We start from the raw sequence: 19,243 nt of genomic DNA, 5'->3' as shown, positions 1-19,243 counted from the left end.
GGCTGAGGTCGGAAGGGAGGGAGCTCGCCGTCTGATGTCCCCTAAGGGCCCTTGGGGACTACGGCCCTGGGCAGGCGCACGCGGCCGCTGTGCTGCGCCCTGCGCGCCCTTCTCCAGTCTCACCTGGCCGGCACCTGCGCGCCTCCAGGCGCTTCCTGGGCCCTGCGGAAGGGAGTCGCGTCACCGCACCATGTGAGCGCCCCTGTACTCTCTGCGCCAGTCGGAGCCTGGCCTGTAGGTACCCAGAGCTGCCCTTTGTGCTGGGCCCAGTGGGACCGGGGCCTCCAAGAAGATACAGGAGGATCCCAGACCCACTGAGCCCCCCGTGGTACGGGACAGGCCCGGTCACTCAGACCAAGGATGCTGAGGTTCTTCGTGCTCACGGAATCCTGACCTGTGCAGGGTCGGGGCTTCGTCCTGCAGCAGGACTTGGGGAGAAGCTAGGGAGTGCTCAGTGGCCCCAGGCTCGAGTTGTGCCCAGCGGGCCTGACAAAGGGGACCAAGGGGCTTCAGGAACCCCTGGTAGAGGAGGCAGTGCCTTCTCCAGGACTAAGGGGTTCCTGGTGGCTCTTCGTGGGGGTGGGGAGTAGGGTAGACAAAACTGTACAAAGGCCAGCTGACTGGAGTGTGCCATCACAGGGGCCAGTCACCACTGACAAAAATGACAGTAACCACAGTTGAAGTGTGCCCAGCTGGGGGCTCATCCCCAAGCACCCTTACATTATGAAAGGCTAAGAATTCTGGCCCTGGGCTTAGACCACCTGGTTGGGAAGCCCAGATCAACATGGTATCAACCCGTCTGGCCTTGGGTAAGCATGGCCATCTGCTCTCTCAGTCTTGACTTTCTCTCCTGTCAAATGGGCTCACAAAATCCCCTCCTCCGTCTGGGATGGTTGTGAAGATTAGGAGAGCACGTGCAGGAAGAGCACTCCACTTGCGGCCTGGCCCTGAGCTAGCGTTCAGGGAATGGCAGCCGAGAACCCCGGGGTAATGAGGGGCTGCGCGGTCCCACCGAGCACAGGCAAGGAGCAAAGTCTAAGTTACCTCGAGGAGCTCTTCAATCACAGTCTTTTCTTCCCAGCCCCCATATTTCTAGGCAAGCTGTTTTGGGAAGAGCTGGCAAGGGTGTGAATGAGGGTCGAGGGAGGGTCGAGGGAGGGCGCCTCTGCAGTTTGAAGAGTTGCAGATGCACATGTGGAAAGGGACATTCATCCAGAGGCCGCTTCCCCTGGCAGCCTGGGAGCGAGAGGTCACACAGCTGCCCTTGGCCACAGAGTTGATCACGAGCATGAAAAGAGACCACCTCAGCCCTGCTGCTTCTTTAGAAAGGGCAGGAAAATGTGAACTGGCAACGGTGAAAGGGGGCCAGGAGTGGAAGCGCGCCTCTGCTGGGTGCTGAGATAGGGAGGACAGGATGGGGAAACCGGGTGTCCATCTGCCCTCATCCACCTCTTCCAGGCCGTTGCACCCAGTGGGAATGGGACAGTCTAGAGTGGTAGGACACATGCCCCAGGAGCCTGCAGTCTCAGTCACAGCACAGGACTGTTGTCTTTGGCAGGCCCGAGCTTCCCGTCATGCCAATAAAATCACTGTGAGTGTAGAACCGTGGCTGGCGCCTGGGGAGTCCTGCTGCCCAGCTCCTTGGTGACCTTTCACCACAGCAAGTGAGACAGATTCAACAGCAGAGAAGCCAAGAGTGTTCCGGGGGGCTGACGAGAGAGGGGGGCATCCTGCTCCAGGGTCCACCTGCCCTCAATTCCGACACAGCCGCCAGAAAGGGGGAGGATGCCGTTCAGCCTGCCGCTGCAGCTCCCAGCTCTACCCCGGGCACTCTTTTCCACTGAACGCTTCTTTCAAAAGCTCTTTTCACCGCTGGCTGCATCACCAGGTGATGAGACCCTTTGCTTTAGTAAAAGGAAACGGGACCCAGTTGATCCTTCAGCTACTTACATAATTTAGGTGCCTGAGCTGGGCAGGCCTGAACTTCATGTCTCCAGGTTCCAGAAACTATATATATAATGGCACACCAGCCACCCCACCAAAGGAATTCAGATTGAGTACACACATGTTAGGGGTTCCTAACCTTACCGCTATTGACATTTGGCACTAGATGATTCTTTGTTGGGGGGAGGGGCCCGTCCTGTGCATTTTGGGGTGCTTAGCAACATCCCTGCCCTCTTCCTACAGATGCCAGTAGCACCTCCTCCTAGTTATAACTGAAAAAATCTCCAGATATGGCCACATGTCTCCAGGGGATAAATTGGCTCCCCATTTGAGAATCACTGGTATGAACAGATCAAACCCAACGGGTAGCTTTTCAGATGAATCTGTCCAAATCACTGGGTTAGACGGATTTTGTTATTCTTGCTCTGAATGATCAGGAAATCAAAGGCACAGTGGGGCCCCAAGAAAAACAGCATGGCTTAGGTAGTTTCTAATTTGGACGTTGATTTTTCCCATTTGCTCTCCCTCCCTCTTGTATCCGAACATGTCTGCATGGCGGCTGCAGGAGCCCGGCTGCGGTACGGGTAGTCACCCACTGCAGCGAGCCTTCCTTCAAACCCTGTCAGGCCAGATGTGTCTGGTGCCAGTTCTCCAGCTGCCAGCAATGGTTCACGCCACAGCAATTTCTGGCTTTTAAAAATCTCATTACTCAACAATTTGTGCTGGAGGGGGAAAATGAGAAACCATAGCTTCTCCTTTTTTTCTCGCACTTGTATTTTTTTTCTAATTTCAGCTCTGCTTTTATCTCTTGCCATATACTTTGCGATGGCAAGTTATCATTTAGAGTCAGATTAACTAGGTCAAAATCACAGGCTATTCCATAATAAATTAGTTGTTGACGTGGAGCTCTGTTTTGAAACCCAGAATAAAAACTAAAGAAAATTACTTAAATACACTCATCCAAAAATCTAATGTGAATAGAAACCCGTAATCGTATTAGTTATTTAAAACAAACAAAAAAAATTATCAGTGGAGACTTCCTCTTGCTGCTTTGCGATGTGCTCCTCAAAGACGAATCACTGTGGCCAGCTGTGTCACTCATCTTCTGACCAAGGCTGTGATCGCAAAATTCAAAACAACCAGCTCCAGGCAAATATAGCAGCTTCCTTGATTTCAAAACCATCTGGATGGCAAAGCAGTTAGAAGCTACATGTGAAGAAATATTTTTGCAGCGTATTGGAAGTTAACTGTGCTAATGAAAGCTTAAAGCCAGAATGAGCCCCTGATAAAACTTCCAAGATACAGTGGTTCATGCCAAAACCAGCCTGGAAAATGAAGATCAATAGCTCAACGTGAAGGGAAGGAGAAGCCATTAAAATTGGTCTGAGTTTGAGGGCAGCTAGGCTGAGTTGGGGGACTCTTGAGAAGGAAGTGAATTCTGAAGTTGGCACGGAGGGTGGTTTTGGAATTAGACAGACCTGGGTCCTACCTTGGCTTTGTTACCTTCCTGTTCTGTCACCTGGATCCACGAAGCCTCCCTGAGCATGTGACCCAATCAGTGTGTTGGGAATGGTGATAACTGTGACCTCAGGGAGTGCTGGAAGTGTTCAATGAGATGGTATATGGCCAGGACTTAGCACTGAGAACCTGGTGAACCCTCTGTGCTGTCCCTGCAGGGAGTCAGATACTGCCCTAAAGTCCCCAGACATGGGGAAGAAAGAGCCAGGGCCCCTGCTCTCAGGAAGTTGCCATTTCAGCTTCAGCTTGTACGCATCACTTAGCATCTGTCTCCTTTTGGCAGGTGCTGTATTTTCTTCCCCATGAGAACACCTTGACTATCATAATGATATCAACAGCAATAAAATTAATAATTGTTTGGGTTTAACCCCGACACCATGCAGGGCCAGGCTCCATCCTTCTTGCTGCTGTCTCCTGTCATTCTGCCCCAGCCCTGTAGCCAGTGCTACCATCATCAGTTTCCTTATCTGCAGAGTGGGGGTGTTGACAGCGCTCACTGCTGGAGTAGGGTGAGCTTGCTAAGAGGAAGAATTGGGCTGGGCATGGTGGCTCATGCCTTTAATCCCAGCACTTTGGGAGGCCGAGGTGGGCAGATCACCTGAGATCAGGAGTTTAAGACTAGCCTGACCAACATGGTGAAACCCTGTCTCTACTAAAAATAAAAAATTAGGTGGGTGTGGTGGCAGGCACCTGTAATCCCAGCTACTTGGGAGGCTGAGGCAGGATAATTGCTTGAACCCGGGAGGAGGAGGTTGCAGTGAGCCAAGATTGCACCACTGCACTTCAGCCTGGGCAACAGAGCCAGACCAAAAAAAAAAAAAAAAAAAAAAAGAATTGTCTAGCAGAGAGGCACTGACAGAGTCTCAATTCAGTGGGCGTGTATTGTGTGCCTTCCTGTGTACGTGCCACTCACTGGTGTGAGATGCAGAAGACAGAAGGACAAATCAGACAGCTCCCCACCTTCATGGAAAATGGGCAACTCAATCTTAAATGAGCAACTAATTACAAGACTGATGAGCACGTTCCCAAGCAGTTTTAGGGGTGTCGAGCCCAGGCTGGGAGGTTCAAGAAGGCCTCCCTAGAAAGGTGATATGTAACTTAGAACTTGAAAAAAGGGGAGGGGCTAAGTGAATGAGGAGGGGGCAGAACAGACAGAATTCCCAGCAGAAGGACTAGTATGTGCAAAGCTTAGATGCAAAAGAAAAGACAGTGAGGGACCAAGTGGTGGACAGTGGACAAGGTCAGGGGTTGGCAGGGGGTGGTTCCTGGAGGGTTGTGGGGCCTCAGAAAATAGTTGGACTTTATATCAAGAGCAATGGAGTGTTCACTGAAGGATTTAAAGCAGGGTAAGAATGAGATGCCTCTAGAAGTGAATTCCCCATCACTAGAGGCATCCAAGAACTAGCTGGATGATGTGAGTAGCACTGGCTAGGAGTTGACCTGGATTTGCTTCCAGCCCTGAAAATGTCTAACTGTAAGCCAGCACATATGCTATCAACAGCTGTTTCGGTCCCTCCCTTCTCCCTGCCCCCATTCAGAGCCTGGTAATAATGACAGTGACAGTGATGGGCTGTACTTACTGAGCCTTCTCTGTGTCCACCAGGGCCCAGGCTCAGCTCCTGACTTACAGCAGCGTTTGAGGTGGGTTGTTAGTCCCATCTTACAACACTCTTGGAAGGTGAAGCTTTTCACTCCCATTTGACAGATGAAGAAACTGAGGCCAGAGAAGTAGGTGACTTGCCCAAGAAGAGCTAGGCAGGGGTATAGCTAAGACTCATTTGCAAACTGGAAACCTTGACAGGCAAAACTAGAGGTAACGTCTGTGCCCATTGATACCATAGTGTTGTCTTCAGTTTCATCATCAGGGAAATGAGAAGAATGTTAGTACCCCTGAGTGAAATCCAATCCAAAAGGCCGTGACGTGGCCCACAGCACCCTGCCTGCCCTGGTCCTGCCTGCTTCCTCACTCAATGCCAACTACCTGGGCAGCTCCTGGCTTGGCCTCCACGTAGGCAGCATCACTCCCTGCGGGCCTTCACGCTCTCTTCCCTCTGCCTGGAACACTCTTCTGGCTCCTTCTTCCACTCAGGTATCTACTCCGATGTTACCTCCTCTGAGAGGCCTTCCCAGAAGGGTAAAATGGACTCATTGACTCCCCTCGCACACACACACAAACACACACACACACAAAAACACACACACACGCATGCATGCACATGCACACACATGCACACACAGACACACACGCACACTCACTCACACTCACACATACTCATGTGCGTGCACACAGTCCTTCCCAGCACCCTGCTCTGCCTTTCTGCACGACACCCCTCACTGTCCTTACACCGTGGCCTATCATTACCTGTTTCCCTGTTTAACGTCTGTTCCTCACTACGAAGTAGGCTGCTCAAGAAGAAGGCCTGGCCTGTTTTATTGACAGTTCTTTCCCCGGTCCCTAGAATAGTGCCTGGCACATAGTAGGTACTCAGTAATCACTCATATATCCAACATAGTGTAAGCAGCAGCAGACGGGAACCCCAGTCACAGCTGCACTGAAGGGCCCTGCCACCGAGGCCCTCCTCAGCTCCTCTGGGGCCTCCCTAGCCACCTCCCCTCCGCCAGTCCTCTGCTCTGTTGTCTTCATCTCTTCACCTCACCACCAATGCCAACATCTAATTGAGGATGTTAACCACTTCAGGGGGCATTTTGAGATTTAAAATGTTTGCATGCTGTCAAGATGTAAAGTCCATCAGCTGGAGTCTCTCTTGATTTATGGACACTGTCTCAGCCATGTTCACTCTCTCTGCGCTCTCCCCTCCACGTGCTCCTTGATCCCCATGTAACAGTTGTCTCCACACACTTCACAGATAATCTCTATTTCTTCTTAGAGAGGATAGTGGCTGCTGGGCTGGAAGCACCACTGTGAGGCAGTCACTCAGAGCCCACCAGCCTGTCCATCAGCCACATTCCTTCTCACCACAACCTCCATATGCACGCATATGCTGTTTCTTCTGCCTAGAACTCTGTTCCCTGCTGCCAGCCTCCCCTTCGCCTGCAGATTTTAGTGGAAATGCTTAGCAGTGGAATTGCCATGGCAAAGTGTGTTTGCTAAATTCTCCCTCCAGCCTTTTTTCCAAATGAGTTGTAGCAGCACCACCCACATGGTGACCTAGGAGACCACTCATTTCTTACATCTTCACTAACCCTTGCTATTATTACTTCTTAAAAATCATGCCAGTGGCAATGCTTGGTGGTTTTTATTTGGATTCCTATAATATTATGAGCAAGGAGAAGCATGTATTTGTGTTTTATAGTCCTCTTGTATTGCTTTTCCAATGAACTGCCTGGTCACATCTTTCTCCCGTCATTATATTAGATGTTCAAACCATTTTTCTTATTGATTTATAAGTGCTCTTTATATACAGAAAAGTAGCTGTCTCTTGTATATGTTGCAATTTTTTTTCAGCTTGCTGTTTGTTCACCCAAGCTTCCTGAAACAGAAATTGCTGTTTCTCTTCTCTTTCATGTTGACTCCATTGAAACCTGTTTAGGGGTGCATGGGCTACTAGCAAGTGTATATATTCCCCAGAGGGGAGAACAGATGATCAGATATTCCTATCATAAATTACCACTTTGTATGTGTGTGGGGGGGGGCTGTGTGTGTGTTGGGGGGGTGTGTATGTGGCAGAGGGAGAGGGAAAGAGAGAAGGAGAGGAAAGGAAAGAGTCAAGGAGAGGGAGAAAGACCAACTTACCTCAGAGAAAAAACAGCTAGAGCACTGTGCTAGCACATTACTTCATTTTATCCTCACAACGTCTCTATGCCATGAACACTATTACCCCATTTTCACCCTACTGATAAAGACATACCCGAGACTGGGCGATTTACAAAAGAAAGAGGTTTAATGGGCTTACAGTTCCACATGGCTGGGGAGGCCTCATAATCATGGTGGAAAGCAAGGAGGAGCAAGTCACGTCTTACATGGATGGCAGCAGGCAAAGAGAGAGAACTTGTGCAGGGAAACTCCTGTTTTTAAAACTATCAGATCTTGTGAGATTTACTCACTATCACAGGAACAGCACAGGAAAGACCCGCCCCTGTGATTCAATTACCTCCCACCAGGCTCTTCCCATGACACCTAGGAACTGTGGGAGTTACAAATTCAAGATGAGATTTGAGTGGAGACACAGCCAAACCATATCAGATACCAGGCACTCAAGTCATCCAGCCAGCAAGCCCAGCAACCCAGATTTGTGGGCCACCAAGTTTCATGCCTCAACTGCCAACCTCCAGTGAAAGTTCAGCTCCAATTTCATGCAAATACCTCCCTCCCCTGATGCCTTTGAAAGTACCAGGAATTAAAGCAAAATCTGGACACCAGGAGACACACACAGTCGGAGGCATCTGAGCTGACTGTTTATATAACATGGCTTAATGGGGAAGATTGCAGTAGGAGACCACAGACATGCTAACAAGAACAGTTTTTTAAAACCCCAATTAAATGTTAATCTGAGAGTTGCTGAAGACAGAAGGATCCTAATTGTTCATCTGCAAAGACTGCAGAATGGGCTGGGCTCCAGAATTCAATTGCCCGGGTTCACATTCCAGCTGCTCCATTGACTGGCTAACCACTTGATCCCTCCAAGCCTCAGTTTCCTCCTTTGCAAAATGATGTTTAACCCATGGGACTGCTTGAGTAGATAAGACTGTCCGTGTGGGAGGCTCACTGCAGACCAGACACAGAGCAAGTCCTCAGTAGATGTCACTCATACCATTTATGAAGGTGACAGGACACTGCCCTACAGATTCCAACCTTTGAACCTGCTACATTGCTTCTTCTGGGTGGCTACAAAGCTAACTTCTCCTTCTGGGATATCAGGAGCTTGGCTGGGGAGAAAGAGACAGAAATGGTGTCTGGATGGGTCAGAGGAAGATGGGGATGTAGAGAAGCGTAAAGAGGTGAGAAGCCCAAATTCCTGCTTCCAGAGGTGCAAGGGGACTCAGGTTGCTTTTGCCTGGGGATGTATCCAAATGGCCCACTCTGGTGGCTAGGATGGTACTAGGTGTTTCTGGGAAGTGGGGATTTGGGGAGTTTGTATTTGTTTCCTGGGGCTGTCATAACAAAGTACTATAAACTGGGGGACTTGGAACAACAGACATCCAAAATCAAGGTATCAATGAGGGCATGCTCCCTCTGAAGCCCGTAGGAGGGAATCTTCTTTGCCTCTTCCAGCTTCTGGTGTTTGCCAGCAGTCCTTGGCATTCCCTGGCTTTAAACTCATCACTTCAGTTCCTACCTCCATTGCCAAGTGGACTTCTTCTCCCTGTGTGTCTCTGTCACTGTGTGTCATCTCCTTTTCTAATAAGTACACCAGTCATATTGGATTTAGAGCTCACTCTGCTCCAGTTTGACCTCATTTTAATTAGTTACACCTGCAATGACCTTATTTCCAAATAAGATCACAATCTGAGGTACTAGAGTTAGGACTTCAGCATATATTCTGCAGGGTTGCAATTCTGCCCAAAATGCCTAGTGTTGTATCCAAAGGGCCCACTCTGGTGGGTGGGATGGCACCAGGTGTTTCTAGGAAATGGGAAATTGAGAAGTAATGTGATCATCCAACAGTTGAAAGGTGAGTGGCAGAGGGCCAAACCATATCCAGGGATCCAGAGAGGGAAAGGAGGCCAAGAGGCCAGAATTTAAATACCCAACAATAAGCAATGACTTAAATACATCTTTAGGGAATTATGCATATAAAAAATCACATATCCAAAAAAATTGACTAACATGGGAGGATATTTATGACATAATGTTAGAACACGAAACACAATGAACCAGGCACAGTGGCCCATGCCTGTAATCCCAGCACTTTGGGAGGCCGAAGTGGGAGAATCACTTGAATTCAGAAGTTCAAGATGAGCCTGGGCAACACAGGGAAATCCCGTCTCTGTAAAAAATAATAATAATAATAATTTTTTAAAATTTGAAAAGAAACACAATATAGTATATTTGATTCTAATTATGTTTTCATGGAGGAGGCATCCTTTTTTTTTAAATAAAAAAAGAAAACATATTAAATGAGCAGTTATCTCTAGGAGGTGGAATTATGAGAAAATTCTTTCCTTGTCTCTATGTTTTTCTCTGTATTTTCTACAGGATCAGTTCCATCTGAGGCTGGGGGTTCAAGGAAAGGGGCTGGGTTTGCAGTTTCACAGTTTTGTAGCCTCCTGAATTTGCTAGGACTTCAGCAAGAGAGGCTGGTTAGAAATGTAACAGAGGCTGAGGTTGGAGAAGTGAAATCTGACCTGGCTTCAGGGCTTGGTCCTGGTGTCAGAAGTGGGATCACCTACAGAACTGGGGATCCTGGGTAGTCCAGATGCTCTTAGGCAGACTGATGTTCCTGGGAATGGATTTGGGGAACATCGGGGCCCCAAACATCCAGATGTTTAGATAAGGCCCTGTGCCCTCCCTGCTGTGAGGAGAGGTGCTTGCCAAAGGTGCCCTCAGTCTTGTGGATGGGGCTTCAGAACAGGGAACTGGAACCCCACTAGGGTGACTGAGGCTACACTGTAGCTGTGGGTGGATCAATGTCAGCAATACCTAACATCCATTGGGTACTTGCCCTTATGAAACACTGTAGGAGCATTATATTATTTCTTCACAACTGTCTTGTGGTTTAGGTACTGCTATTTATCACCACTTGATACCTGAAGAAATGGATGCCACGGGGCTAGGGTGCTTCTGAAGAAGCAGAAGCCTAGGAAGACTACCACCTGGTGGGCTCGTGGCTGCTCAGGAACCATCCAGAATGTGTGAAAGTCCAGACCCAATAAGCCCAGAACTCACAGCTCCCTGGGGGCCCTGAGGTGCTAACAGTCTGTTCACATGGTTGTCTCAGAGGCAACAAGACCTCTTGCTCATCACAGAAAAGAGCCAGGGAAGGTTGGATCCTTTACCAAAGCCAGGGATATGCATTGAGCTACGTGTTGGTACCATTAACCATGGAGCCGTTGCCCTGAGCAATCTGCTCTCTCCTCTCCCTCATCTCAAGTCCTTCTCTGCTAGAAACAAAACTGCAGTGGACAGGTACCAGTTTTGCCTGCCTGGGCTCCATTCCTCCTTCTTTTGCTACAGCAGAATTTCACTGACTCCAGTCCTAGAGGACTTGTCAGTCAAGGTGCTTCATCTCCACCTGAGGTGTGAGTCTCCAGATAGGCCCATGGGATGCTTGCCCCAGGACTTTGAACCTTAAGTGCAGTGACCAGAAACTAAGCACATTCTGCCCACTGAGTGTCCTGGAGAAACTGCAGAGTGGTTCCCACCAACTGCACTCCCAGAGCATCCCTTGGCTCCATGCCCATCCAAGAAGTCCCTTTTTAGCTTACATGAGTCAAATGTTGCTTCTGTTGCTTACAACCAAAGCAGCTAACCAATATGTCTACAAAGTTTATTTTGAGACCATGCCCTCTGAACAGTTAGCTAAATAATATATGTGCTGTACACCCCTGCTGTTCGCTACCCCTAGAGCTCAATGTGCATTAAAAACAAAATATGAGCTGCCTTTCCTAAGCCTCAATGTTAAATCATATAGAAAGAGGGAGGAAAAGCAATAGCTCATACCCAACCCTACTCTTCTCCAAAAGTATGTGTAGATACAGGAGAGCACGACATGGCTGTATTTAGCCTGGAATTACCAATGACCACAGTAAAACAAAATTACTTGTTCTTTGAAATGTACAATTAGAGTTGCTTTAACATGTGTTTTTGGTGGTTGGATGTGGTTTCTAGATAGTTTGAAACTGAAGTCTACTGCTTGGCCCATCAGCTTTAACCAAATTCTGATGGGCTCCAGTTTCCTTAACAGCAACCCACAGACTGAAATTAAGACCAACTTGCCCGTGAGTGAAAGTGCCTGGGCTTTTATGATGATCAGCATTTGGATTTGTTGTTTCTCGCACAGTCTTGCAATACTTTTGCATTTCCGTCTGCCTCTCACAGGAAATCACTTCAAGGTAACCATGAAAATCTCCGAGAAGATCATAACCTACATGACTGAGTGGCTAGCTGCATTTTGCTAGAAACCCCACCCCCAACCTTTCAGGGACTGTAAATGTTGCCTTAGGAAAATTCAGAGACATGTGTTTCTGCCTCTGATGGTGGTTAGGGGCAGCCTGACTTCCGGAAAAGTCGGAATTCCGGTCCCATATAAAGAGTCATGTCCACTGCCACCCAGGACATTCATTATTGTTGCTGACGGGGACCTAGGGAAGAGAGGTTGGGCCCCTGAGTCTCTAGAGCCCTGTAAGAGCTTCAACAAGAACATGGAATAATTTGTAATTTGCATATTTATTGCTAAAGAGCTTCTAAGAGTGTTTGAGTTGAGACCAGAGCTGCTGGACTTCATTATTAAGTGGGTGAAACATATTCCCTGTTTACATAGATAATTTGCTTAGAAAGTTCTTTTCTCTTTTTTTAATTCTGCTTAAATACAAAGACAAACTTCTTTCTCTCTCTACTTCAAATTCTAATTTAGGAGAGCTTAAATGAGTGAGCATGTCTTTACTGTTTCTAGATAACATCCTATAACTTCAGTGGTGAGAATGTCTCTTCATTCAAGTATTCAGTTCTTCAACAAGCATTCAGTGGGTGCCGACTATGTGCCTTGCACTGTTCTACACCCCAGGGATGTAACAGGGAACAAAATGAGCCTGGTAGAAGGTTTCCCCGCCTCCCTTGCAGCTAGGTGTGGCCAGCTATGTGGCCACCAGAAGGACACAGCCCCTGCTTTCCTTCCCCTGGTAGAAATATAGACCTGCTGTGAGCTCAGTTGGACCATGCTGATGAAGGTCACACCTAAGGATGGGGCAGAGCCACACACCAGAAGGAGCCTGGGCAGAGCCATCACACTGGCCCCAACTCTCCCTCCCACAGATGAAAAGTCAACTTCCACCTCATTGCAGTGGCTGTTACTGTGGGTCTGCATCAGAGCAGCCAAAATTGTGTCCTCATTATTGGAATGAAATGAGAAGTTAAAGGGTTCTGCACCAAAGGTGGGGACCAGCCACCCACAGACACATGATGGAGATGAGACTCCAAGAAGGGAGGAAGAGATGTGAGGCATGTACCCAAGGCCTCAGGGGGCCAAAAGCAGTGCCAGGGGCTGCAGATGATGCCTGCCCGGAGGGCAAGCATGGGGGTATGTCTCCAATGACAGAGGAGCTTTTGGACAGAGGAGGAGGAGGCATGTTCTAGACACAGCTCTAGCTCAGCACTTGCAACCAGGGAGGCTGACTGCAGGTGAAGACCAAGGTTATCAAGCTGGGAGCTGTGGCTTCAGCTGGTCTCGAGGTCCAAACAGAACTCAGGTGGCCAGGCCAGACAGACTCTCCTGGACCTCCTCCTTCTGCCCTGCTGGGCCCTCAACACCCTCTTCCCGCCCAAGTGTGTCCCTATCAGCTTCCCCCCAGGCCAGCAGCCCCTGGCCTTTCTTCCTGTACAAGGGCCAATTCAGGAAAACCAACAATATTAACAGAATCCTTTTTCTTCTTTCTTTCTTCAAGAAATTATATCCTTGTTAATCAGGAAATGCAATATCTGAAACTGCATTTAAGCTCCTTTAATAGGTTCTCAATTACCGAAGGGGTTCATTTTGGAGGCTAAAATTTCAGCAACGCCACAACCAGCCTACCCCACGGCTCAGATTAGAATGTTGCCCTTCCGAACAAATTTCACTCTTGAGCAAGATGCTTTTGAAGCTAGCTTACATTGTCTTTGCTTGGCTGACTTTGTACGCTATTGAATTGGAAAATGTGGTTTGTATTATAAGGCCTCTTAATAATGTATTTTTTTGAAACAAGGGACTTTTCCATTGCAAATGAGACAGAGAACGCCATAGTTAGTACAAAAACGCCTCAGTCTGTTTTGAAACATAATTTTCATTAGCCAGGTTTTTCACCATAACAGGGATTTAAATTTTATTTTAAAAACAGCCTGCCACTGCCCCCCTCCTCAGGACATATATTTATGCATATGCCTCCACAGGAAAAGATCTAGAGAGATGCACAAACCGATAATATCGTTGCTGCCGAGAAGGGAGAGAAATGATTGAGGTGTGTGTACAGGGAATTCTGCTTCTCTGCATGAGACTTCTCTTTTAATATGAGAATCTATTAATAGAGGCTGCACAAGGTCCCTTCTCTCACCAGCTGTGTAATCTTCAGTAAGTGCTGCTGGTTGAATTGTGTCCCCCACCCAAATCCATATGTTGAAGTCCTGACCCCCAGGGTCTCAGTATGTGTGACCTCATTTGGAGAAAGGGTCTTTGCAGAGGTCATCAAGTTAAAATGAGGTCATTCAGGTGGGCCCTCATCCAGCATGACCTCACAGAAAGGGGACATTTGGACATTTTGACCTGTGTCAAAGGAAGACGATGTGAAGAGATGCAGGGAGAAGGTGGCCATCTACAAGCCACAAGAAAGACCTGGAATAATCCCGGCCCAGCCTCAGAAAGAACCAACCCAGCCTGCACCTTGAGCCCAGACTCATGGCCTCCAGCAGGATGAGAACATAAATTCCTCTTGTTTCAGCACCCCATCTGTGGACATGGTGCAAGCTTGTAGCACCCCAAGGGTTTCTGGTGTCTCAGGATAAAGACCAAACCGCCCCACTCACCTGAGCCTCAGGGCCAGCTCTGGCACCTGCACCCTCCCAGCCTGTCTGCCCCATGCTGACCCCCGACATTAGCTCTGTGTCTTCCTCGGCCATGTGGAGCCCACTCACACTGCCGTGTGGGGTTCAGCCTGGGCTTCAACCTCTGGAGGATGTAGCTGAGGTCCCTGCCCCGGGGCATGGTGGGGGTTGAAGAGCAAGTGTGTGCTGGGACTCAGGGAGGCATCTCGGCCTAGAAGGTCAGGCCCGTTCAGACTCAGGCCATGCCACTGTGGCCCCCAGCGCTGCAGCATTTGATAAGGCTTCTATCTGGCCCCAAGGGCCGGCTTCCTGGGCACACCACCCATGCAGTCAGGCACACACTCCCACACTCAGAAGGGCCCCACACTGGCCTTAACGCTCTGTCGTCATCGTCTTGAAATTCTTAATACTTTTTGAACAAGGGGCCATGCATTTTCAATTTGCACTGGCCGTCAAACTAGGCCACTGGTCCCGGTGCTCCATATTTGTTGTGTGACTCTGGCAGGTGCGGCACTAGGGTTGGCAGATGGCAAGTCGAGGGAGACAGAGGCGTCCTCAGTCCTCCCAAGCTCCCAGTCGGCTGAAGGAGGCATGTGAGCACGAAGCATCCCGATCTGCACCAGTTGGATCCAGTGTCCAGCAGGCCGTGGCCAGAAAGGACCCCACTATTGTTTCTGGAGGAGCACAGGGGGCAGCAGGCTCCAGGGGACACCAGAGGGCCCACCTTGAGACAAGGTCATGGGGGTGTTCTCACCAAAGAGGAGACGCTTGAGCTGAAGGAGGAGAATGAGCCAGAAGGCCCAAAAAGAGCATTCCTGGCAGACAGACCGGCAAGTGCACAGGCCCCAGGGTGGGTACAAGTGGGGCATGGCCAAGGGACTGCCAAGCGCTCAGTGGGTGCAGAATGCCAGGAGATCATGAGACAGGAATCACAGGCAAAGTACAGGGCTCATAGAACTTCGGAATGGAAGGGGCTTTCAACAGGACTCACTTGATCAAATGTGCATTTTTATTCAATATTTGAGGACTACAAAGTATATGTATACTTTGAAACACAGTTGACAGCCGGGCACAGTGGCTCATACCTATAATCCCAACACTTTGGGAGGCCGAGGCAGGAGGATCACTGAGCCCAGGAGTTTGAGACCAGATTGGGCAACATAGCCAGACCCCATCTCTACCAAAAAAAATTTTTTTTAATTAGCTGAGTGTGGTAGTGGTGCACACCTGTAGTCCCAGGTACTCAGGAGGCTGAGGCCAGAGGATCACTGAGCCCAGGAGTTTGAGACCAGATTGGGCAACATAGCCAGACCCCATCTCTACCAAAAAAAATTTTTTTTAATTAGCTGAGTGTGGTAGTGGTGCACACCTGTAGTCCCAGGTACTCAGGAGGCTGAGGCCAGAGGATCGCTTGAGCCCAGGAGTTTGAGGCTGCAGTGGGCCAATCCCATTGCACTCCAGCTTATGTGACAGAATGAAACCCTGACTCAAAAAAAAAAAAAAAAAAAAAGGAAAGAAAAGAAAAGAAAAGAGAAAAGAAAGAAAAGAAAGAAAAGAAAAGAAAAGAATAGCTCTCTCTGGGCTTGGACCTAGTTCGCAGCCACATGGCCAAACTTACCAAGAAAGTCAGGATCGTCGGTAAATACGGGACCCACTGTGGGGCCTCCCTCTAGAAAAGGGTGAAGAAAATTGAAATCAGCCAGCACGCCAAGTACACTTGCTCTTTCTGTGGCAAAACCAAGAAGAAGAGACGAGCTGTGGGGATCTGGCACTGTGGTTCCTGCATGAAGACAGTGGCCGGCGGTGCCTGGACATACAATACCACTTCCGCTGTCACGGTAAAGTCCGCCATCAGAAGACTGAAGGAGTTGAAAGACCAGTAGACGCTCCTCTACTCTTTGAGACATCACTGGCCTATAACACATGGGTTAATTTATGTAAAAAAAAGAGAGAAAAAAGAATAAAGAAACACAGCTGACCCTTAAATCACGTGAGTTTCACCTGCCCGGGTCACTTATCCCCAGATTTTCTTCTACCTCTGCTGCCCCTGAGACAGCAAGACCAGCCCCTCCTCTTCCTCCTCCTCAGCCTACTCAACATGAAGATGATGAGGATGAAGACCTTTATGAGGAGCCACTTCCACCTGATGAATACTAAATATGTTTTCCTTATGATTTTGTCAATAACATTTTCTTTTCTCTAGTTCACTTTATTGTAAGAATACAGTATATAATACATATTATATATGAAATATGTGTGAATTGACTATATTATCAGTAAGGCTTCCAGTTAACTGTAGACTATTAATAGTTAGGTTGAAAGTTAGTTGAAAGTTACTGGTGGATTTTCAGCTGTGTGGGGCATTGGTGCCCCTAACTCTGGTGTTGTGTTGTTAAAGGTCAACTGTGAACATAATGTGGACACCCGTGAGCCCAGCCCTCATCCCAGAAACCACAACGTTGCCCATGTCTTTGTCCACTCACCTGTTCTCCATTTCTGAATTTTGTGTTTATCCTTTCCTTATTTTTTTTCAGGGTACAGGTGCCCCCGAACAGGGTATTTTTTTAGCTGTGCTTGTTCCTGAGGTTGATGAAAGTCATAGCTCACTGTACGTATTCTTTTGCGTTTGCTTCTGGCACTCGATATTATGTTTCTAAGGTGTGAGCACACTATTAGGTGTGGCTGTAGCTCCTCCATTTTCACTTCTGGATAATATTCCAACGTGTGAGGAAGCTGCAAGTTATTTTTCTCTTCTATCTACGATCATCTTGTTTGTCTCTAGCTTTTGGCTTTTACAAGTAAGGCTCTTAGGAACCTTCTTGGACTTGTTGCTGGGTGTAGATATGACAAAATCATAGTCATGATCTCTTAATGCCTCATGACTCACATTAGTGGGGCCCAACCAGTGTGCTTTCTTAATGAAAGAAAAGAGAATACTTGGGAGTGGATGTCTCATAGTAAGAGCCAATATTGTTTCCTGAAACTTCTGTTTCCATTATGTGCATGTTTATGTGCCTGTGTGCACACACTGTGTGTGCATATATATGTGTGTGCGTGCTTGCATTGTGTGTGAGTGCATGTGTGTGTGCGTGCTTGCATTGTATGTGAGTGCATGTGTGTGTGCGTGCTTGCATTGTGTGTGAGTGCATGTGTGTGTGCGTGCTTGCATTGTGTGTGAGTGCATGTGTGTGTGCGTGCTTGCACTGTGTGTGAGTGCATGTGTGTGTGCATGCTTGCATTGTGTGTGAGTCCATGTGTACGTGTGTGTGCATGCTTGCATTGTGTGTGAGTCCATGTGTACGTGTATGTGCATGCTTGCATTGTGTGTGTGCACTGTGCATGTGTGCATGCTTGCATTGTGTGTGCACTGTGCATGTGTGCATGCTTGCATTGTGTGTGTGCACTGCATGTATGCATGCTTGCATTGTGTGTGAGGCATGTGTATGTGTGTATGCTTGCATTGTGTGTGCACTGTGCATGTGTGCATGCTTGCATTGTGTGTGAGTTCATGTGTGTGCATGTGTGCATGCTTGCATTATGTGTGAGTGCATGTCTCACACATTGTGCATGTTTGCATTGTGTATGTATGTGTCAGTGCATGTGTGTGCAGAGGCGTATATATCAGATGGTGATGTAAGATGTATTTCTGATTGTGATTCACAGAAAATGTTTGTAAACCACTGATCTCATGCTGTAAATGCCTATAAAGTTAACTTAGAAAAGTTATTTTACAGCCGGGCCCGGTGGCTCAAGCCTGTAATCCCAGCACTTTGGGAGGCTGAGACGGGTAGATCATGAGGTCAGGAGATCCAGACCATTCTGGCTAACACGGTGAAAGCCCGTCTCTACTAAAAAATACAAAAAGCTGGGCGAGGTGGTGGGCACCTGTAGTCCCAGCTACTTGGGAGGCTGAGGCAGAAGAACGGCGTAAACCCAGGAGGCGGAGCTTGCAGTGAGCTGAGATCGGGCCACGGCACTCCAGACTGGGCAACAGAGCAAGACTCTGTCTCAAAAAAAAAAGTGTTATTTTACTAAGTACTCATCCCAATTTATGCTCCCATGGGCAGGGTTCCCATTGGTCCTCACCTACACTTGCTATTTTTGGAATTCATAAATTTTGATAATCCAATGTGTGCAGAATATAACCTTATTAGGTCTTAATTTGCACAGCCCTGATTATTAATGCGTTTGACAGTCTCTATGTATCTTTATTTACCATTCTCGTTTCCTCTTCTGTGAAATACCAGCTTATGTCTTAACGTCTGTTTTTCTCTGGTATGATTTATCTTCTCCTTTAGATTTGGAGGACTTCTTTACACATCCTGTATCTTAATCCTCTGCTGGTCCTGTGTGTTGCAGATGTCTTTTCATTCTCTTTATGGTATCTTTTGAATAACAGAAGTTCCTCATTTTAATAGGATCGTATTTACCAGGTTGTCTTTCTGTGCTTTTTGCACTTGCACATTTTAAGAAATCCTTTGCTAGCTCAAGATCATAAGATATTCTTCTACATTTTCTTCTAAAAGCTTTAGCATTTTACCTTTTTGTACGTTTAAGTTTTTTCCCCCCATTGGAAGTTGATTTGGGGATATGAACTGACTTCTTTTTCCTTTCCACGGGGATAACCAATTGTCCTGGCTCTATTTCTTGACCAGCCCTCTCTTCTCCACTTATCAGTAACCCTGTCCTGTTATCTAGCAAGCCTCTGTAAATTTCAGGAGTCACCATCTGAGCTCTCTGTTCTATTGTTTTGGTCAATTTGTTTATCTTTTCACAGAATATACAATGCTACAGTTACTTGAGTTTTCAATAAATCTTATAAGAGCTCTGATGCCCCTATATCTTACTGTTTTTCAATTCCTGACACCTTTGCTCTTTCATATACATTTTATAACCACCTTCTCAAGATCCTAAAAAAATAAGATAACCTGTTGGGATTTTGACTGGAATCTATTATACCTATGAACCAGTTTGTAGAAGGTAGACATCTCTTAATATTGTCTATCCTTGAATATATCTCACTTCATTTATTTATATCTTTAATGTCTTTCATGAAATTTTAATAATTTTCTCCAAACACATCTTGCATAT

At 47.6% G+C, this 19,243-nt stretch overlaps 1 protein-coding gene and 1 pseudogene across 3 annotated transcripts in view; both read left to right on the top strand.

Moving 5' to 3' along the window:
* The window catches only part of APCDD1L (APC down-regulated 1 like), a 52,590-nt gene that overhangs the window by 766 nt on the left and 32,581 nt on the right, over positions 1-19,243 (top strand). Inside the window, exon 2 of one of the 2 annotated variants that reach the window (XM_077952037.1) lies at positions 640-809. The exons of the other annotated variant lie outside the window; for it this stretch is intronic. Coding sequence (XP_077808163.1) covers positions 785-809 — 25 coding nt within the window. The 5' untranslated portion in view covers positions 640-784. The remainder of the gene's footprint in view (positions 1-639; positions 810-19,243) is intronic. 2 annotated transcript variants of the gene reach the window in all.
* Positions 15,742-16,116, top strand: LOC695279 (large ribosomal subunit protein eL43 pseudogene; annotated as a pseudogene). The gene has a single exon (XR_010285.5). The product of XR_010285.5 is annotated as a large ribosomal subunit protein eL43 pseudogene (transcript).

This window comes from Macaca mulatta, chromosome 10, assembly GCF_049350105.2.
Source record: "Macaca mulatta isolate MMU2019108-1 chromosome 10, T2T-MMU8v2.0, whole genome shotgun sequence".
Classification (NCBI taxonomy): Eukaryota; Metazoa; Chordata; class Mammalia; order Primates; family Cercopithecidae; genus Macaca; species Macaca mulatta.
This window is presented reverse-complemented; position numbering and strand designations above follow the sequence as displayed.